Source organism: Phodopus roborovskii, unplaced genomic scaffold (assembly GCF_943737965.1).
Source record: "Phodopus roborovskii unplaced genomic scaffold, PHOROB, whole genome shotgun sequence".
NCBI lineage: Eukaryota > Metazoa > Chordata > Mammalia > Rodentia > Cricetidae > Phodopus > Phodopus roborovskii.
The window spans coordinates 28,323,545-28,346,539 of record NW_026126447.1 but is presented as its reverse complement, the minus strand read 5'-3'; the positions used below and the strand labels follow the sequence as shown (position 1 = coordinate 28,346,539).

The 22,995-nt window shown below is 42.0% G+C and overlaps 1 protein-coding gene across 1 annotated transcript in view; it reads right to left on the bottom strand.

The window, feature by feature from the left end:
• The window catches only part of Fggy (FGGY carbohydrate kinase domain containing), a 357,033-nt gene that overhangs the window by 180,405 nt on the left and 153,633 nt on the right, over positions 1-22,995 (bottom strand). The window contains exon 7 of the mRNA XM_051188188.1: positions 13,287-13,415. Coding sequence (XP_051044145.1) covers positions 13,287-13,415 — 129 coding nt within the window. The remainder of the gene's footprint in view (positions 1-13,286; positions 13,416-22,995) is intronic.

Below are 22,995 nucleotides of genomic sequence, written 5' to 3'. Positions count from 1 at the left end.
GTTGTCTTTTCAAGGTCTGCACAAATTTTAAGGTGATCAACTACAGCTGCATTCACCTCCCACTGCCCTCTAAAGTGCCTCGGTGAAGACTATCATGTACATTTGATTGTTGAGGAAGACTACAAGGCCCCTGTACAACTATTGATCAGAAGCTGTGGTGACCAATAGCTTGTATTTTAAATGATTTGGATGTTATATTATGTTTCTTTCTCTGACCAAATTACTGACACAGACAACCCAAAAGAAGATAGATTTATTTTGGCTCATGGTCTTATGGGGTCTAGTGTATAGCTGCAGGGAGGCCATGGTGTGTGTGTGTGTGTGTGTGTGTGTGTGTGTGTGTGTGTGTGTGTGTGTGTCTGCTGGGGGAGGCGAAGAGGGCAGCTCAGGTCTCACTGTGGTGGGCCAGGATTTAGAGAGTAAGACAGGAAGCAGCCAGGATTAATTTGCCCAGTAACCCAATATTTCTAGCTAGGCCCACCTCTTGAAGTTTCCAGGCCCTCCTCAATAGTATCAGTAGAGACTACAGTTTCAAAATCTGAACCTATGGCAGACATCATATATTCAAATATAACAGGTGACCAAACATATACTCAAGTGTAGAAAATTTTATAATAACTAAATAAAGTTAGAAATCAGATGAGTTCCTGTGAGTTGTTCTGGGTTTAAGGGAAAATTTTATATATATATATGTGTGTGTGTGTGTGTGTGTGTGTGTGTATATATATATATACACTCTCTTTATTCTTATTGGCATCTTTCATTTACTGTGACTAATTGGGAGTTATCTAAATAACAGATTTCTCCTGCTGTCCCTCCCCCAGGCATTTTCCAGCCTCTGTCTCCAGTAAACAGTAATTTCCAAGTAAGACAGGAGCAGAGGGAAGTCACAGGAGGGAGTAATCTGTCACTGTCACCCACAAAATGAAGATGGAAACATTAAGTACTAGTCCAGACACCCTCATGGCTCTGCAAAGCTAGTCACCAGCCCCCCCACCAGTGACCTCTACATTTTCTGTTTACATTTGAAGAAAATAAGAGATAAGGTGAGGGGCTAAAGGGTGAGGAAAAGGCGACAGAGAAAGTTCCTTCCCTAAAAGACAATGGTGTGGACCGGGGTGGGAATGTGGCTGCAGGCTCAGCACTGCCCACTCTCAGGTGAGGCAACTGGAAACAGGACTGCTGAGAGCTGTGGGTGAGAGCAGAGCCTTCCCTCAGAGCAGGCAGGGTGCTGCTACACCAGAAACTAATCACTGGCGGGAATGGTCCTCCCGATGTTTACAGCCTGGCAGATCCGCTACTCTACAAAAGTGCAGTTTTTCTCTAACCTTAAAATGAGATGGCATCTTTTTTTTTTCTTCTGTTTTTGCCATTGCTTTCTGACTCATTGCTGTTATTATAATGCATAGTGCACCTCCAAAGACACAGGATCCACCTCCAAAGACACGGGATCCACGTAGAACATGGCACATACTGCTCATGTCACAGTCAGTCAACGCTACTGAAACAGAGTTAATTCAGATTCATTTTAAAATCCAACCGTTTGGGCTCAGAATTCCAAGCTTTCCACATGCAACTCCCTCCCCTGATGGCATGGCTAGGCCTGCTGAGACCTCCCAGTGGGTTAGGAGAGGCATCTGCACAGTCACCCCAGGAGGCACTATTCTCACACCCTGGATACCTGGAGAAGGGAGGCAAAGGGCACTTAAGGTCAATGAAGGGATATGACCCCAGGCCTTGGCAATAATTCAGGCAGTCTTCTAGGCTGGCTCATTCTGCTTGCCTCTAGGGCACAAAGGAAGCTTGCCCTGCTGAGACACTTCTTATCTACACTAGGCCTTTTTATATTTCCAGGCCTTGGCACATGCTGCTCCTGCTTCTTGATGCACAGATTCCAATTTTCATCCCGGTGATGCTCTTAACTTATTCCAGGCAGTGAATTCACTACCTCTCCTCTCCCACACCTCCATCACCTCTCAGAGGAGTGACATGTGGCCTTTGCATGCAGCCCTGCCTTTCACACAGGCTGCAGGTCCACTTAATCATTGACCATTTCTTTAAAGTAGCTACTGTTATTGTTATTGTTCTTACTTCAAAGAAACCAAGGTATGAAATGTCAAATGGCCCAAGGGGCCAATACTTGCCTGTGACTCAGGGCCTGGGTTAGTTGTGAGTCTTTAACTACTATTACTGTGCTGTGTTACCTCTAAACTTCCAATTCTCACTGGCTTCAGAACCAAATTTTTCTGTGAGACACTGTTGTATTTTTTTTTTTTTTAAAGCAGCTTGAGAGAGAAAGATGCCATGCAACAGAGTTCAAGTGGAGGGTTTTTTTTACTACAGGAAAGGGGGGGGGACGAACAGACTGACAGAAAGAAGAGAAGGTTGGGAAGTGTGCAGGGCCTTTTTAAAAGGGAACAAATTGAAGAGGCTCTTAGAGGCATCTGCGGAGGGCATATCTTGTCAGAACTCCAAAGGCAAGCCAGTACAGATGCTTAAATACTAACACACACAACAGATTGCACAAAATGGTCAGTACTGTGGAAAGAGGAGAGCAGCTGGGTGATAGAACTCGAATCTAGAGATGTCTCTATATTCCAACAAACTCCCTTACCTCCTTAGAAGGCACTGAAGCAAGATGAGGAATTTCAAAAGCTATTTTCTCTTTACTCAGAGACTGTATTCACACTAGAATATCTACTCACACATCTAAATGTAGAGTTAAGAGAAAACAGAAAACAAGAAAATGAAGCAGGCCTATTGAGAGACCCCCAAGGAAGCGGCCAGCAGGCCATGGAGGCAGTTGGTAGAAATGTGCAGTTTCCTGGCATTAGCTGCTCTGCTCGTGTGTACACAGGAAACAGGAGTGCTCTGGGACGGCACGTAGAGTATGCACTGTGCTTCAGTGCTTCTGTGCCATGAAAAATGTCTTGTGGCACAGGTGTGGTCTTAAAGAGAGTGGTGTTCCCTAACAGGTGAGTGTCAGAACCAGCATGGGCAGTTATGTGTGCCTTTCTGTTCTCTCGCTAAGCTCAGGGATGGAAAACAGCAGCTAGTCTCTCCAGCCTTACACTGTAAGTAAAACACTAACTGCAGCCCCCTGGATACAGCTCCTCCCAGAGAGCAGACAAGATAGATGCTGGGGCAGATGACAAGGTAGGAGGTGAGCTGCAAACAACTGGCTCTGGTCACAGCCACTCACTCACAGCAGGCCAAGGTATTCCAGTCAATGTGCTGGGCACAGCCTGTTCCCTGTTTGGTGCAAAGACTGTGGCAAGGATAGACTTGAAACCATGGCAGGGCACACAGATGGGTCTTGTCTGAATGCAAGTGCTCCTGGCCTTCTAACTTTGGCTAATTCGTTTGCTTCCTGAAGTATCAATTTTCTTGGCTACAAAAGGAAACAACTCTTCCTTGTTCCTGGGATGGTGGTTTGAAGTTGACAAGATATTATACAAATAAAACTAGTATGAATATTAACAAAATTAATCCTACGCTTCCCTCTACCTTTTTTCTAAACTTATTTAACAAACCTCACATGACAGAAATTGGGCTCTTGGGCTTCTTAGAATGCCTCTATCAAACTTACTTCCTTGCTCTAGGCCTCAACTTTCTCATCCATAAATGGATCTAGAAATATATTTGTTCCAAAGAAAGTTATCTAAGATTACTGCATTGTTTGGGACACCAGTGTAGACTGGTGAAATTATAGGCTAAGGTAAGTAAAGGCATGGATATACCAAGACACATGTGTGTTCATAAGCTATTCACAAGGAGGGGAAACCACAGGACATTGAGTAGGACAGCCTGGGCATAGGACCTAACAGGATCATGTATTAAAACATTACAATGATTATCCTTTACTGGACAGCTAATAAGTAAGTATGTATCATGTTTGTCTTTCTTGGTTTGGGTTACCTCACTCAGGAGAATTTTTTTCCCTAGTTCCATACATTTGGCTTCAAATTACAGTTTAATAATACATTTTCTTTATCCATTTTTGAGACCAGGGGCACCTAGATTAAATGAAGGGTAACTGTGCTATAATCCACAGACCCAGGGAGGCTAGGTAACAAGCAGGAAATGCATGGATCTCCCTGGGAAGGGGATATGAAAGAGATCTCTTGTGTGAACTGGGGGATGGTGGAGATGGAACTTGAGGGACTACTGAGTTAGGGGGTTGTTGGGGGTGGGGGTTCAGAAAAACATGATTAGAAAGGGGGGTATTTCAGGGTCAGGACGAAACCTGGTGCAAGGAAAACTCCCACAAATCTACAAGACTGGCCTAAGTTAAGACTCCTAACAGTAGTAGATATGTAGCCTGAACTGTCCCTCTCCTATGATCAGATTGATGAGTACCCTAATTGTTATCAGAGAGCCTTCCTTCATTCAGTAACAGATGAGATGCAGAGACCCAGAGGCAAACATTAGACCAAGCCTGGGGAATCCTGTGGAAGAGAGGGAGGAAGGATTATAGGAGCCAGAGGGGTCAAGTACATCACAATAAAACCCACAGAATCAAAGAACCTGGCTCATAGGAACTCACGGAGTCTGAACCCACAACTAGGGAGCCTGCATGTGACTGACCTAGAACCCCCACATTTATGTTGTATAGCTTGGTTTGCTTGTGGGACTCCTAACAATGGAAGCAAGGGCTGTCCCAATGCTTGGGTTGGCTCTTAGGAACCTACTCCTCATACAGGATTGCCTTGTCCAGCCTAAATACAAGGGGAGGTACTTAGTCTTACAGCAACTTGATATGCAATGCTTTGTTGATATCCATGGAGGCCTTTCCCTTTCTAACAGAAAAAAAAGGAGGAGTGGATATGGGATGGGGATAGAGGGCAGAGGGAATGGGAAGAGAGGATAGAGGGGAAAATGAGGTTGAGATGTGAAATAAATAAACTTAAAAAAAAAAACATTACAACGAGCAAGTTAATAAACCTTGATTTCCTTGCGCACAGAGCGCAGAAAACAATGGTAGTTCAGAGTGGTTTGCAGCTGGTGACAGTGACTGTTAAAGGCCCTAACCAAACACTTGGCACAGAGTATGTGTTCAATTGAGTTGTAGGTGAAACAAAAATAAGTAGGTTGAGCTCTTCAAAGGAAGCTGTTCACTGTGTGTTTTGATTATTGACAGCATTGCAGGAGACATTTCAGAGCTTTGTAGATTCCAACAACAAAACAAAGGACTTATTCATGCATAGCTTAGAAAAACTAATTTACCCATTTAACGGCCAGCTGTGACATAGACGGGACCATTGCATGCGATCTACAGTAAGGAATGGAATAACATACCAGGACTCATTCTTTTTTCCTAATTGGAGATGGTATTACATAATGGAGCAGAGCCCTGGCTGCCCCACCACGCCAAAAGAGAACACACAGATTTCAATCCAGCTTTGACCGTAATTTTTCAGTACAGCCTTGGGCGATGCATGGTATTTCTGAGTCTTGGTTTTCTCATCTGCAAATTAGAGAATTTGGTATAGAAACTCTTTGGGTAGCACTTTTCTTTCCAAACCATATGATAACTCATTATCCAAAGAGGAGCGTGTGTATCAAACTGCAAACATTATGATTTCATGGCAGGGTCACGGCTTCACACACTGAATTATGTGGCACCAGACTTAAAAGGGGGTGAGCTGAAAGAACTGGCTGTAACCCAGAGGCCTGGATCTCTCCCAGCTTTCTGTCCGCAGGTAAGAGATTGGGCATGTGGCTCAGGTCAGTCCTCTGAAGCTCTCCAAGAAAGCCCGGGGAGTGGGGGCTAGAAACAGAAATTCTAGAATGTTCTACCCCCAAGTGTTCCCTGTGTCCCTCTACCATGCATGTGTCTGCAGAACTCATATAGCTGCTTAGATCTCATGCAACAGTGATTCCCATTAAATCAAAACTCAGCTTCAAACCACAATCCTGAAATCATATTAACACATTCTTCCTTCTGCTTCTGATCATACCCAGAAACTCCCTGAAGCTGTACACTCGCTATCTGCTCAGAGCCTGGCACGGCTTTTCTCTTTCCACACTTCACTTGCGGCTTTATCAGGGCTTGGAATACCTTCCATTTCTGCGGACTTTCTGCCTTGTTAGGTGCCCTTTGAAAAAGCTTCCTGCTGCCTCCAGTTCTTGCCCAGAGTCTGGGCCACTCAGCTCTGGTCTCCTCAGCCTACCTGTCATCACGACTGCTCTGAACCATGTTCTCAGTGCCAGGGTGTCCCTGCTTTTTGGCTTCTCTGAGTTCTAGGTGACATCTTGTGAACACAAAGCTCCATGAGTCAATAGATCAGATATCTATATTTCGAAGTCTCTCTTTCTGGTTTAGGAATTCCTACTTGCAAGTTCACAGAATCCTTCCATAGTTGTCCTGTCAGTAGGATTCCTGGTGGATGGCAGGCATACAAGAGAAACATCAGAGAGGGTAACTCTTTGAAGAGTGGGATTTGGAGAAGCTATAGTGGAGGTAACACTGTGTTTTGATTGTGCTGTGTGCTGATGACTGTAGGAATGTGTCGGTGAACAGAAGGAGCTGTGCTCAGTAGTGAAACATGGATGTAAAAGAAAGAGGCGGGGCTGGGTGGAAGTGGATCACGCCTTTAATACCAGCACTGGGGGAGGGGGGCAGAGAAAGGTGAATCTCTGTGAGTTCCAGGCCAGCCTGGTCTACAAAGCTACACAGAGGGGAAAAAAAAATGAAGAGGCAGAAAGCATGTGTGCATCACACCGGAGGAAGGCCAATTGTCCCAGAGACACAATGTCAGGGCAGGGGCTGAAGAAACATGTCCAACCCAACTCCTCAATCTCCATTTCTTTTTAATCACCCGACTATTTTTATTGATGAGTTCATTTACTTTTACAAAGCATCACATTAGTAAAAACATCATTTTGACTTAGTTCTTGCCTCTACAGAAATAAGGTGAATTGATCATGGGTCAGTGTAGGTATCTGGAGATGGCAAGGCTTCTCAGCTATCATGCTGGTGAATTCCATGGCTGGGTGATTCTTTGTTGAAGGCCTTGACCTGAGCATGCAGAACTTCTAGCGACATCTCTGGCTTTATTTTGTCACACACCAGTGATACTTCCTCCTCATCAGATTGATCACTCTGTGCTAAGTGGACTGCAGGTGCCAAATTCACCCCGTGGGAGATCCACTAGCCTAGAGAAAATAATATGAGCTACAGACTCAACCCCAGGTGCAAAGCTAGCTAAGACACTAATGGTGGGATTTTAGAAGTGTTACTTTGTGCCCTACAACATGAGAGCCAATCTTTACCTGCCAGGTTTGCTGTACAGAGGTAAAAATAAAGTCTGTGAAGAACCACGAAGTGTCCTGGAGCCACAGAAGACAGGCAGGAAATGGCCATGCAGTACTAAGGACTGTGGTTCTTATTAAAGATGCCTATATCATCAATGTATTGTTAGAAAGAATGTTTATTTAAGGTTTAAAAGTGACTGAACAAACACATTCTACTTTCCAAGAAATAATAATAATGGCATGGCCTGCTGTGAGCACAGCTCCAGGCATCACTTACCCAGGGATCCTTCGGTAATTTCCTGTCTCAAGTTTGGGACTACTTTATGTTTTATCGAAGCCTTCCACCCTTAGCACAAATAACTATAATTACTGTGCCAACTTGCCTGTTTTCTAGGCTGCAGTTCTCCAAAAGGCTACATGCTTTCTCACATTCACCTTCTATCTTTATCAGCTAGTGAAGTCGCTTATCAGTATATACTTGATGAAAGACTTTGCTCAAGATTTGTTACTTATTTCGATATCCCAGGGGACAAATTCAAAAGTAGACCCACCATATATTAACGGTAAGTGTGAACCATGGAATCTGACCAGACAGGCTTAATCACAAACCTACACCTTGCCATGTAGTTTTTGAGAAAGTTAGGCATTCATGCGAGCCATTGATGTCTCATTTGACAAATGTAACAGGAGAGCAGTCCGTAAAGAGTATCTTCCTGTACTAAGTGTGAGATACAAGGAAGATAAGGAGCAGACGTCTATTCTTTGGTCCATAACTCAACCTGGAGTTTCAGGTGCTCTCACAGCCAAATAAGGATTCACATCTCTGTCCCATTAGGCTGCAAAGCCGCTGTGAGGAGTGATTCTATATTGAGCAGAAATGTATTTCTTCAGTCTAAAGTTTAAAAATATAAGAGATCATTGCTTGTGTAACAGTGCCACCAAATGTGCCCCATCTCATATCCATGTGTGCATATTAATTATAAATCAATACTTCTCAAACCACATTACTGGAATCTGCTGCTTGCCCACCCTCTCTTCCACAATATGAAAAACATCGTGAGATAAACTGACATGTTTTGCTGGTCACTGGAAGAAGCTGTTGCTCTAGCAAGGCAAGTACTAGAAGTTCTTTTCCGAAGATTGGTAAACAAATTCTTCTGCCACTAAAAAAAAAAAATAAATAAATAAATAAAATAAACCAAGGAAAGAGTGAGGGAAGGAGGGAAGGAAGTCCTTATTTTTTTTTCAACACTGCAACTCAGATGAACAACTTAAGACAATGCGACATCTGACATAGAATCCAATGTTAGTAATTAAAAAGCTGCGCTCACCCTAACCCTCCAACATGTTTGATTTTGACCAAAACAGGCTAATATGAGTATAAACAGAAATTGTGGAGATTTCCAGACATCTAGAAGTAGCTGAGGAACTGCTTGGACTTAATGTGTTCTCCTGAAGAACCGAACCAAGTGCAACTACCTTACAAAGACAGCCACCTCCCAGCTGAAAGAAGTTTCCACTAGGGAGGGAATGCCGTTCTTACATTCACTTGCTCACCATGACACTTGCCATTCCAGGTGAAATGACAGTATTCTACAAGAGTTTACCCAAGAGTAAATGAGATGATGCTGGCATTCAAACCAGCAAACCTAAGACACAGCAAGGAAATCAACAAAGGAGTGATTCATCTAGCTTGGGAGTCACGGAAGGCTTCCTAAAGAAGATGACTGGTATCTTCAAGCTTTGATGGATAGTCAGAAGTTTGTCTGATAGACAAGAGCCACTGAAAGGAGAGGGGGCCTGAAAGAGAAATGAGGTTGTTATTTCCGTTTAGGACAGTTGGGGCGCTGGAGCCAAGAACAGACCTGGAACAAAGTTAATGCTATTTTTATAAGCTAGAAAAATACAAGCAGCAGGAGCCCTGGCCAGAACCACCCCCACAAAGTGCAAACAAAACTACTCCTATCTGCTGGCTGTCTGCTGGAGAACTCACTAACCAGTCCCTTATGAACAAAATGTTCTTTTATCTTTGATTTTTCATTCCCATAAAGTCCTTCCTCCTCTGTTTCCAGAGCTGGAAAAACTCATGAATTGAGTTGTGTTGCTCTTTGATCTTTATCTTAGTCCCATCCTAGGCTGTCACTGGGAATGGGAGTCTATGGGGAAGTTCTGCTGAGAGGTGACCGCTCCTACTCCTTAAAATGTGGAGTCCACAGCTGATCACATCAGGCCAGCATAAGACATGCCCATGGTTGTCAGGACAGCACTGTGAGAGACCTAGATGGCATCCCTCTCCCACTCCACAGCTAGGCTCTTATAATGACATTTGGGGTTGCTCAGCATCAAGTTCATTCACCCAGTTCTTATGGCTGTTTCTGATTGAAACCTACATAACTTCTTACAATAATGGACAAAAAGGGCATGAGGAGGACAATCGGGGCACCTTCTGGGAACACGGGGGGGGGGGGAGGTCAGGGACTTGGGTTCTTCTTTTCTTCCTGCCTGCCTATCCATAGGAAAGAGGAGATAGTTCTGCTGAGAAACAATGCACATCTGAGAGAGAGAGAGAGAGAGAGAGAGAGAGAGAGAGAGAGAGAGAGAGAGAGAGAGAGAGAGAGAGCACGCACATGTGTGCATGTGTATGTCTGTACCTGGGCACATGTGTGATGTATATATTACCAGTTTTTGGAGAAAAACCATGAAGGGCCATTGCTAGCTCTTTCCATGAAAGAGAAAACAAACGCTGGAGAGCTAGCCTGTTTGTAGGCAGAACAAGAATTTAGCTCCGTCAGGAGATTTCAAACCAATACTAGGAAGCTACATAAACACAGGGCAGGGAGAACAATACAAATCTCCCCAAAAGGAATGGTCCTTGTCTGGTTTGTTCACTGACGACAACCTCCAGTGTCCAGACCCAACACAGACAGCTCACGCACACTTGATAGTCATCTTTAGTCCACTTGTAGTCAGAGGGTCTTTTCAGGTCTCTCTGGCCTCTGTTCACCTCTGAACCCCAATGTGACAGGCACAAAGTAGAAAATGAGCATACATTTTGCTTCCGGGCCTCTTTACTTTACTTTCCCAGATACCCTAATCCTGAGCTGGCTGCAAGGTGAAGGGAAAAAGAGGAAGGGTAAGATGCTATATGTAAGATCAAAACTTGGTCAGGATTATCAGTAAGTCTTGCTACCCCATAGCAATGAGAAGTTCTCCCCTGCCCTCTCCTGTCAGCATAGACATCTGAGTTCTCTCCTTTAAGGATCCAGGAATTTATTCTGTCTTTTCACTTCGCAAACTTACTTGTAATAGGTGGGGAGTGACTGGTTAATGTGGGAGAACTTGAAGACATAAGCCAAAGCTTCTGGGGGTAAAATTTCTTTCCGTGAGCTCTGTATTTAGACAGCAAATGGGGGATGTGTGTCATTTTGGAGTCTCCCCCTCTTTGACAGTACAAAATGTCCTGGGCAGAAATAAGACGTGTTTTGACACGTCAGTAAGGAACTACAGTGCCTGCGGCTCCCCACTACAAGGTCCTCTTCCCTGTAGCACACAGTGGCCCCAGCCAAGTGTTTGTCACCTGGGTGAGACAAATGGTTGAGACTGTCACTCCAGGGAGAATTGCAAAAGATGATGAAGAAAGTTTCCCTGAGCATCTCCATGATCTGCACTGCCAGGGTAACTAAGAGACAAGAATGCTCCACGCCTGCCTCCACCTCCAGCTCTGCCTGTCCTTGTACCTCCAAGTGTGACATTCTACCCAGAAGCACTGCTCACACTGTGAAGGGCTGGAGAGAAGTAACCTTGCCCATGGTCAGAGCCACACCATACATCAGCCTGCTGTTCCATGTGAGGTCCTGCCTGTTGTTTATTCTTTCTCTGGGACAGAGCCTGAGGACAGAAAGATGGGCAGTGACAGAGCTCTCAGACTGATGAGTGTATTCACTCTAAAGTTTAATGTGACTTTACTCGATTCGTTTACCAGCTACCTATAAAACACAATGCAATGTCCACCACTAGGAATATCAGATGAATAATGTGGTGTCCTTGTTCTTAAGAAATTCCCAGTCTGGTAGGAAAAAAAAAAAAAAAAAACCAATCAAATCAATCATAAAGTTACAACACAATGTGATCATTTCTTCACATGAATAAACATGACGAAAAAAGCATAATTTAGAGAATTTCTAAATCTGACTGTTCCACTGAACACCCTGCAAAGGAGAAAGCGTTTATTGACCATCACATTGGAGGGGTGGCCTAACTGGAAAGCCTCGCCTTTATGACAATTTTGAGAGGAGGGAGATGTCAGAGGTGTTCAATATGGAGAGGTAGGTTGCATATTAACGGAGAGGGTTCCCAATGAAAGCAACTCCCTTTCTCATTCATGTGCAAAAATGTGTGCCTTTCCACACTCTAACACTGACAGAAAGTTACTAGATGTGAGTCTCCCGACCTTGAACTCCCAGGCTACAGAACTGCAATAGTAAATCTATACTGTTGGTATCTGTGGCCTCAGGGATGCTGCTATAGACGCATAAAGTAGACTGAGATTACAACAGCATTTTCAAGCAGATAACACATGTGCCAAGACAGAGATGTAATGAAATGGGATCTGGAACACAATCTATGCAAGATTGTCCTTGAAAGAGACAGCTCTTGACCCTAAGGATGTGGTTCTCAACCTTCCTCATGCTGGGCCCCTTTACTATAATTCCTCATGCTGTGGTGACCCCAACCATAACATTACTCTCATTGCTACTTCATAACTGTAACTTCACTACTGTTATGAATTATACTATAAATGCCCGCATTTTTCAATGGTCTCAGGAGAGCTGTTCTGAGGTGGAGTGGGCACTAGTAGTTAGGAACTGGATTCCTGCGATGCCACCTGACTGTCTGGACTTGTCCCTGACCTCTCAAGCAGTTAGAACCACACGAGTGTCACCAAACTTAACCTATGTCTTGTGATCTTAATCCATTACAAGCAATTCATTTTAGCCATGGCCTGGCACACACATATATATATACTCACAAATGGAAATATAGGCTAACAGCACAGTATCTGGTTACAACACTCTTCTGCATTCTGCCCTGTCCTGTTCTTCATATCATTCTATTCTGAAAATTCAATGTCACGTCTCGGTATACACTTGCCTTATAAGCTACAGGCTATAATTTGAAACAAATGCTGCATTACTGAAATGATAGGGAGAATATATGACTCCAGTAAAATTGAGAGATTCTGAGAATCTTAATAGCCAAAAAGGGAAACCGCAGTTAAGATGAAGACTAGAACAGAATCATCACAATTAACTATAGATCTTTGCTTCGTTGTATAGCTCCCTCCTAAAAATTTGGGAGAAGTTGATTTTATTCCATTTTGTTCACACAGTTTGTGGTGTTGAGGATGGAACACCATGTCTTGTGCACACCAGGCAAGTGCTTTAACACTGAGCTCTAGCACCAGCCCCAGGCTTTGTTTTAAATCTGCCTTTAACACCATGCCAGAGTGTGTGGTAAGCAGGCAATGGGCTTTTGAAAAATGAATAAATAAGTGCATGAATTGAAGACTTGAAAGTTATATAGGAAATTGAATCAAGGCTTCAATCAAGTAATTGGATTTAGGACAAAAGCCAAATATTTTATAAATAAATATATTATGCTTCTAAAGATTTTGCACTACCATTAGTTAAAAAAAAAAAAAAGAATACATGAAGGTATTTTACCATCACACACTGTAGACAGAAGTGAACATATGCTGTTCAAATTTTCAGTAAGCTAGAGAACTATCTAGATTAATTTTACATTAATATGTATTAAGAAATTAATAGTTTATAAATTTTATTTTTAATTACAAGCTTTCTAATTCTATTCAAATGCCTATGTGTATAAAGGCCTTTCATTATTACACTTTGAATCATTAGCCCTTGCCCTCTGCTGTGTAAACAGAAAAGAAGTAGCCTGGGTTCTTGGGAACATTTTGTTTGCCCAGAGAACTCAGAACTGATGCTAGGCGAGGAAGAAGAGGTTACCTAGTCCTCCTGCATGGGCGTCAATGAGTGAGGCTGCCACAGCAGTCCCAGGGGGAAGACCCAGCTCTTCGGCTGCCTCTGGTGTGAGCCCACTTCCAAGAGAAGTTCCAGGTGGCAGCACAATATTTCCTGGGTAGACATGAGAGAAAACAAACACCCATCAGTTTGGAATACTCTAAAGTGAACAGAGGGCTTTTTTTTTTTTTTTTTTTTTTTTTTTTTTTTTTTTTTTAAATGAGAACTTTTTACTCCATCCTCCTTGCCTGTAATTTCTCAACTTCACAGAGACAGAAACCATACAGCCATGAAACACCCCTTTGCTCACATTGTGACCTTGGTATATGTCTTCGATATGCATGCAAGTACGTGCTCCAAAATGAAACAGAGAAGTGCCTTCTGTAGTTGCTTCCTATTGCAGGAAACAGGAAGGAAATATCTTGTTCTGAGAAAGAATTTCTTTAAAAATTTTGTGTTCTAGCTAAATGAGAGTCCTGTTGAAACCTTGGGGGATTCTATGAGGCTACTGCTGGTACAGAAACAATTCTTTGGAGTTTTGCAATGCAGCGACCCTGATTTTTCAAGTGACCTTGAAGTTTTGCAGTCAGGCAGGCCTTTGGTTAATAATTTATTGATTGTCTAGCTTTGTGTGGGCACTGCTGGGCTGTAAAAAGCAGTTCTTGTTTTCGATCTAGTTAGGAACATGAGATAAGGACACAGAAAACCACGTGAGGCAGAAGAAAATGAAATGATCTGTCTGTTGTCAGGTGTTTAACAGAGATTGACCCCCTTCCACTCTGGAAAATATTCTATAAGTATTTCTGTCTCACAAGGGCTGTGTAAGACTTAGACTATTTGTATCCTGTAATCTCTATTGAGCCCCAGGATTCTAGGATTCCAAATGTGTGTTATGTGCTCTTTTAGTGCAAAAGCATCACTTGTAATTGTTTAGGGAAAGCCAGAGTTGGGCAGAGGTGACTTAGGTTCTCAGCACACACACACACACACACACACACACACACACAAACACAAACACACACACACACATACTGCAGGTGAAGATGGTAAATGGCTCCAACAGTCCCCTCTAACTGCAAATAAAGTAACTCCCAGTCCATGCTTACCTCTATTTTAAATAATAAACTTCGGTTTATAACTAACTCTGAAAATAGGTTAGCCCAAAAGACTGATGTCTCTGTGGTGGATTTTAGATCTTCGTCATTTAATACTGATTTTTTGTTTTGTTTTGAGACAGGGTTTCTCTCTGTAGCTTTGGGGCCTGTCCTGTAATTCACTCTGTCGACCAGGCTGGCCTTGAACTCACAGAGATCTGCCTGCCTATATCTCCTAAGTGCTGAGATTAAAGGTGTTTGCCACCACTTCTTGCCTCAATACCAATTTTAATTAAATTAAAGTTAAATTTCAAAAACAAATTGAATTTATCTTCTCAAAATCAAAGTATGTTTGAAATAATCTAAATGCCCAGATTTATTTTTCCAACATTCATTTACAAAAAGAAAGTATTTCCAATGGAAATCTAGTATCTGAATTGTGTTTGGTGAGAAACAAGGACCATACATACATCAAAGAGTCATTCACTCTGAAAAAGTGAATGTGAAGTATCTTACTATTAATTTTATATCAGTCTGGGGATGTAATTCAGCAATACTGTGGATGTCTAATGTGGATAGGACCCTGGATTTATTCTTAAGTACAGCAAAAAGAATTGTTAGACCAATTGTATGTTGAAGTGACAGTTTTTAATCTATTAAGTTAAATAAATATATCAGAATTAATACTTTGTACTTTTTTTTTCCTTCCTTATCATGAGGACTAGAAAAGTTTAAAGCCCCCTGTCTTGCTCATTCTAGTGAATTGTGTAGGTCTAGGGAACACAGAGCTGGAAGGCATCTAGCCACTGGTCTGCCCTGAAGTCCCAGGACATAAGAACTGTGGAAGAGTCACCCTCTAGATTCTGGACCTTCTCTTCATTATGTTACCTGTTACTGTATGTATTCTGTAACATATGATAAACATTCCTCCTGGGATGAACTCTTCTAATCTCTACACTGTGCTAAGAACATAGCATGCCTTTTGTCACTTTGTTTTTCTAACAACATCTATGGTGGGTACAACAGTATCCATTTTCTCCCCATCTCACAGGTGGATGTCAGGAAATTGAAAGGTTTAGAAAAGTAAGTCTCCTTCAGCAATTTAGCTTAAGAGCTGGAGGTAGGCCCTAGGTTCTGCTCTGATACCAAAGTTTGCACTATGATATCAAAGCACAAATTTTTCTCAAACATGCTTTGACTACATGAAGGGATCAAGATAAATATTTCTTTTTTTCATCTTCTCTTCTTTTTTTTAACCTTCTTTAAAATTTAAATTAGAATCAAGCTTGTTTTTCTTGTCAATCCCAGTGCTTTCTTGCTCCCCTCCTGCCCTGCCCCCTACCAACCTCCATCCTATTCCCTTTCTGCTCCCCAGGGAGGGTGAGGCCTTCCATGGGGGAATCTTCAAAGTCTGTCATATCATTTAGAGCAAGATAAATATTTCTAAAACAAGCATTATTGTACATTTTTAAACTACCACCATTTGGAAATTGTGCCTACAGAGTTATTTTAAGGTTTGATTTCTAAAAGAAAGTAAAAAACTAGAAACAGTGTAGAGATTCATCTTCAAGCTCTACAGCTTCAAAGGGGTAACTTCCATGGGCAGTTATAGACAAGAGTGGGAAACAGCATGGAAGACTCTTTTCTCTGGGGAGATTTAGAAGAAGCTTAGTTGGTGGATTAATTATTTTGGCCTGGTGTCAGTGTACACATGGCAGGGAGGTCTCTTAACAGGAAGAGCAACTTGAACAAGAACCAATATAGAAGAGAATAAGTACCATGGGTGACTGCTTCAGGGCTGGGTAAAAGGGGTGGAGCACAGGCTGGGTTGGAAGTAGCAGGGGACAGTCAGAGATGGTTAGAGGAGCAGGACTTACAATAAGACTGCAGTGCTAGGGTCTCAGCCAGCACTGACACTACCAGATCCCACTGAAGAGGTGATGCAAGAGAGATGCTCATTCCAGCATCATCTTAGGAGAGGATACGCTTAATAGTAGTGAAGAAAAAATCAGGGAAGCTCTTCAGTCATCGAGAGTGGAGTCATTAAGGCAAGAGTAATTGGGATGCAGGAACAAAAAAGACTAGAGATTTTGTGGAGCAAGAAATAACTGCTCGTGGTGGTAGTTTTATTGTAGGGAGTGTGGAGAAGGAGAAGATGCCATGGCTTGAATTCCCTTATCAAGAAAAGAAAAGCTGACTGGCTAAAAAAGTTAAGGGTACAGACAGTGGCCAGCTGCCAGCCTGGACTCCTTTGGGGATCCTCAGCTGCAGATGCTTTCTCAAGGGCCCCTGTCCTGTGACTCAGTGAAGGAGGATGGAAGGCTGTCAGGTGTCCTTTACCCTGCAGCACGCTGTTTGGCTGGCCAAGGTGATTTCTAACTATCTCACAACTCATGGTCTCCCACTTTAACAAATAACCATTCTCCAGCTAACAACTAAAAACTCTGTTAACTATCTCAGCATTGATCCTAAAGAATTAAGCCCAGGGCACTGAGCCAGGCTTATGAGGCTAGTGATCTAGAAATAAAAAGCTAATATTCACCATGATGAATATCCCTCCTTAAATTGGAACCACAGCCTTCAGGCATCATCTGCCTGACCTCAACAAAAAGGAGCTGTGTTTATCCGAGCCAGGACACAACATAAGACAGGAAGGTGGAAATGTGCATTGTGAGAAAAAGAAATCTCGTACATCTTCATTTTCTCAGCCAGAAGCATCTTAGTGGGTCTAGGACTGTTAGATGCCATCCAATAACTTTTCACAAAAGTTTTCATTCACCATGAAATTTAATAACCCACAGCATTGCTCTTCCCAGAGCTAATCAAGATGTCACTGACTCAGCATCTGCGATTTCTTTGTGCTTCCTAAAACCATTCACTCATGTGTTTCATAAACCTTTTAGAAACAAGGCTTAGAAGATGATCTACACCAATGTTCACCTACCTCGTGCCAAGTTCTAGGTGTTGTTAGTAAACAAGTGAAAGAGGCTCCTAGGACTTCAAAAGTTTCAGACACTAAAGTTTGGAACTAAGAAGATAGGAAACTAAGATACTAAACTGTATAGAAGATATGAGAAAGGTAGAATGCATATGATATGCCTAAAGAACTGAGAAGGCCTGGCCTCAGAGAATAAATAAAATCTTCAAGGTAGAGATGACACCTAGGAAAGAGTAAGAATGACTTTCAAAGGTGGGAAAATGAATGTTATGATACTAGAATTAGAATATTGCAGGAAGTTGCTGGATCAAAACAAATGGTGGGTCACTGTAGGGAGCCCACAGGGGCCAGGAATTGAGGTATCCAATCTATTAGCAACATGGGCACTGAGGAGGGGGTGGGGAATATCAGCAGCCTATGAGAGAGGCAATGTAGGGCTGCAGACAGCAAACCAGTGAGAACCTACCTACTCTTCTTGACCCTCAAATTTGTTTTTTAAAAAGATAAACCTATAGTGTGAGGAAAGGCTAGCACGGGAAACGTATTTTTTTGTTTGTTTGTTTGGTTTTTTCTTTGTTTTTTTGTTTTCTTTCAAACACCCAAAGAACTGAAAAAAATGCAGGCTGCAAGATATTATGCAGTATATGACTTTACTGTAAAAATAACAACGGCAGCAGATGAATTTATAAAACTACATTCCTTGGAGGTAAGACACAGGAAATGTTTCCAGTGGGGATGTGGGTGAATATGTGCTTTTTATTAACCTGTGGTTTCTTTGTGCTTCTTCGAACAAACACTTCATGTATAATAGTTTTAAAGTATTTCTCTTCTGGTCTGATATTTAAAAAAGATCAATCAAACAAACAAACAAATGCATCTATTCAGCAGAATCCCATATGGTCACTAAAGTGCAGGAGGAAGAATTAATGTGTGAATCTAGGAGGAAGTCCAAGATAAACTAAGGGACAAGCCAGCATGCAGAGTAGAGCTCATCTGATGATCACACTTGTGATTCTTTTAAAGACTACAAACATTTAAGCACACACTTGTCCAGAAAATTTCTAGAAAACCACTGATTACTGTCACAGCACCAATGAGGATGTATTGTGAGATATTCTCCCAAACCATTTGTGTCGTTTCCAGATCTCAATCATATTTGTTTGTTTAAATCAAACCAAATTAGCTTAAATTTAAGTAAAAACAAAATGAAAGCAGGTCCCCTTCATCTTTTCCAAGTTCTGTTCCTCAGGCCAAAGACAGGCTGTGTGTGTATACACGCTCACCTTAGGATGTCAGATGGCCCTGAGCACTCTTGGGCTCCAAGAATTCCCATCTGAATGGACAGATTTGGCCTGCGTGGTCAAAGCTGGAGCCTACAATTATAGGTGGCTGTAGACCCTCTTCACAAGCAGGGGCTCTTATTACAGCAAACCTTCCCCTACCAGTTTTTCAATTATCTATGACTAATGAGCACTCTGGGAACAGTTTCAGACACACACATAATCCTCTTTCCTGATGTCAGCAACAGAAATTAATGACTATGTGGATTGCTGGGAGACAGAAGATGCATTATAATGGTCAACAGAACTGTTAACCCTCTCCAGGAAGGGGGGAGGGTGTTGAATTAACTGGAAGGTTCAGTGTTCCTTTGTATTCTGAGAGGGAGATGAAACACATGGGGGGAGTTGGCTCCAGGCCCAGGGAAATGTCAGAGAGGTTTGGGCGTGGGTGGCATACAACCCTGCTTCCTTGTGCTTGGTTAAGGAATGCTGGTACCAGTTCGGTTGGGCAAGGCTAACAGGTCAATCAGATTGTGTCCAAGACTGTGTGAAAGGACATTTTGCCCTGCCAGTGGAGAGAGTCCTGGAATTCTTTCCAACAACCTACCACTTTCAATCTGATTTAAAAGTGGGGGACAAAACTGAGAACATAGAATTCTCAAACGCTATGCTGGAAATAATGAAAAAAGTATTCAGTGGCAGTTGTTAAGTTCGGTGTCTCACACAGACATGGAACAAGCTTGGATGGCTCCAGAGAATGTTAAGGTCTAGCCTGGCTCAGATCACATGAGCAGGTCAGCTCTGGAGATTTTCTAGTAGTTCTGGCTCCTGAATCAGAGTAACATTTGTCCAGAATGATTCACTCAACTAGAGAATTCCTAGGAAACCCAAATCTAGCATTTTTTTTTTTTGCCACTTGATTAAGGACAGCTTCTTATATGCCTCCTAGAAATCATGCCTCTGTAACGAGAAATTAAATTCCGTTTCCATTACTGATTTCACATTAAACTAAATGCTATTTTTTATTACTCACTAAAGAAACGGTGAAAAAACATATACTGTCCCAGAGTAGAAAATAGATGAAGGTTGAAGATAGAGGAGATCTTTGTAGCAGGTACTAGTCCTTTCTAATACCACTTCTGAATTATATCTGTTAGTTAATACATCTTTTAAGTATTCCATGGTTTAGACTGTTTGATAAATACTAAGATCCTTTACTTTGTATTCTACTCTACACTTAGGTTTAATATATAAACACACCCTATCTTAGTGCTTCTATTGCTGTGAAGAGATACAAGTATCATGCTAATTATTACAAGGAAAACATTGATTTGGGAGTGTCTTACAGTTTCAGAGGTTTAATCCATTATCATCATGATGGGAAGCAAGGCAGAATGCAGGAAGACATGGTGCTGGGGAGGTAGCTGAGAGTTCTACATACTGATTGATCCAGAGGTGACAGGAAGTGAGCTATCTCACTCTGAGTATAGCTTGAACATATATGAAATCTTAAAGCCTGACGCCACAGTGACCCACTTCCTCCAAAAAGGACATACTTCCTTATAGTGCCTCTCCCTATAGGCAAAGCATTCACACATATGAATCCATGGGAATCATATCTATTCAAACCCAACATACACCCTATTTTCAATCCACTTTTGAATGACCCTCACATGTTTTTTCTCTCCCAGTAGAAAGAGAATAAATCACAGACTAATTTATTTCTGTTTACACCAGTTTCCCTCACTCCCAAATGTCTAAAATATATATTTAAAGTAATGTTCACTTAATAAAATTTATATTTTTTAAAAAAAAGAGAGATAAGAGATGGAACAATCAATTTGGACAAAAAAAAGTTGAGTTGCACACCTATACATGACCACATATGCTGAGTATCAGTAGAAAGTAAAGGGAAGAGCATTAAATTCAACTCTTAATCCTGGATGTTACCAGGGTACAGACCTAATGTAACCCCACCTGTGCTCCACTTAAACATCTCTGACTCAGGACAATGGAACACATCAAGGGTAGGGCACAAACTCAGCAAATGGCAGCCATCATGTCTCCGCCTCTCCCTAGGCACACAAGAGGCTATGGCAGCAAGAGACTACAGATGCCATGTTCTTGAAGAATACAGGTCTCAATTCCTCTCAGCTGGACAAGATGGTTCAAAGAGAGCAATTAGCAACTAGTTACTGCAATAGGTAAGTGAGCTGAAGAGTAGTATGTATAACTTGTATTTCAACAGGTAATTACTCAAGTCTTTGAACTTTTGGTAACTGTTCATGGAACATTTCTGTTGGTGTAACTTTCCATCCTAGTAACAAACCAGTGGCAGGCAAATTCTTTTGGAAAGCAACAGAATTAGGTTCTGTAACTTAAGAACCTAAATATTAGAGTTTATTATTTTAAAGAACAGAGACAAAAGCACAAAAATAAATTCAAAATGTATTCAATTACCTAGGCATAAAGAGAAGGGCATTTCATTCGAGAACTGGATCGGAGTTAGATTCAGATGTTTGACTTTCGAGCCTCGGATTTTCCCAACCTTCCATGCAGTTTGGGAGAAGGGATTAGGTATGGACTTCAGTGGACAGAAGGGAAAGGCACCTCTGAGAGCCACAAAATTCTAACATGCTGAAATCCTCTCTACCTTCTCCTTCCCTAGATTGGCCCTTTGAGGCCAGGAAGCTGGAGAGGGAACTAGCTCTTTGGGGAATAAGCAGTTACAGAAGCAGAGTCTAGACTAAACACAGGGCTCCCACCTTACAAGGCTTCCTCCATGTTTTATACCCACTGATATATATGCCACTCTGTTCCCTCCCCCAAAAAGAAGAAGGAAGATCCCCTAAACCAGGGCCATAAATCACATGGAGTCTAGAATAGCTGGCAAAATTCAATAGATTCCAGAGGTGTGGGAGGCAGTTCTGAACTATTCAGGGTATAGCTTTATTCCTTTTAGCTCAAAATCATCAACTCTGACACTCACAATGACCTAATTCTCTAGATAATTGCTGATGACCTATTTTGTTCTCCGCTAGCCTAAGGCTAACTCCTAAAACCCTTCCCTAGGTAGATCCTAATTAATCCCTCTTTCCTCTAGAACCCACAGCATGGTGTCTGGAATGACATCATTCTGTTCTTTATATACAAAGGCTGTTTTCCTTGCACCTAACTCCTAATTTCAGAGATAATGGTTGGAGGTCACAGCTCTTTCAACTGTATTGTCCCAGTCAGACAGGTTAGAATAACTTGTGGAGTTCAGATTAGGTAATACCCAGGTTTGGGAGCAGTCTATGACCTTACTACTCTCAATATTTATGACCTTCAGCAAGGGATTTCTTTCCCTTGCAAACTTCCAAACTTATGAGAATGCTAGAGTAATGCCCTTTTTCTCCCAGAGTGGTCATAATAATTCATCAAAATAATGCCAAGGAAGCATATTTGCTGGCATCCCATACACAACAAAAGACCAGCAAGTATGAGACAGTATTACAATTATCACAACCCCCAGTGCTTGGCATGTTAGACACACTGCCTAGCACGAGGTGGTCACATAGTTCATTTTGATTGAGTTTGAAAAGCTTAAGGGTCTATTATGTTAATGAATGATGAGATACATACTTTTAAGGTCATAAGACCATGAAAGGAAGGGGTTAAACTATTCCCAGCTAGGAAACTCAGTTTGTCTTCCTGTGGTCATGTTTTTATATTATGTCTTTAGAATGAGTTCTAAGAATGAGTGTAGAAAGTGTTACCTCTAAAGTTAAGTGTTAAATGATGGTTTCAACAGGAAATATTGTTATTTTGTAAGCAAAGCAGTGGACTATCAGACGACTGTGGCTTTCTAGAGCTAGGTAAACAGTTGGACCATGGAGAGTATCCCACATCTAAGAAATACCGATTTGGAAAGGAATAGTTTGTGCTGCCATTTTTGCTGCAGGCACTCCATGGTTTGAAACAGGGTGTTCACTCATTTGATTTGTTGCTCCACAGTTCAATGAAAGTTACACAAAGAAATACAGATAGACTTAGGTTTCTCTGTTTTAAACTTTTGTCCCCAACAACCATCGATTCATGATTGGACAGGTTATTTGATCACTAAAAAAAGGCAGGATGATGATTAATCTCAAAATAAAGGATAACCTTTGAAAATAACTGGGTTCATTTTTGTGATCCCATTCACTGACTCTGCATAGCTCAGTGAATGCTCTGCCAGGTTCCAGTGTGGGTGAGCAGTCTAGACTCTTGTTTGCACCCTGCTGGTGCTCCTAACAATGGCTAGTTCTAGGGGATGTCAAGCAGCAACTCTCACAGGAGAGAGCCAGTCAGCAGGGCTAGTGGTAACTGCACAAGGCCAAACATCTGGCGATTTCAAGACA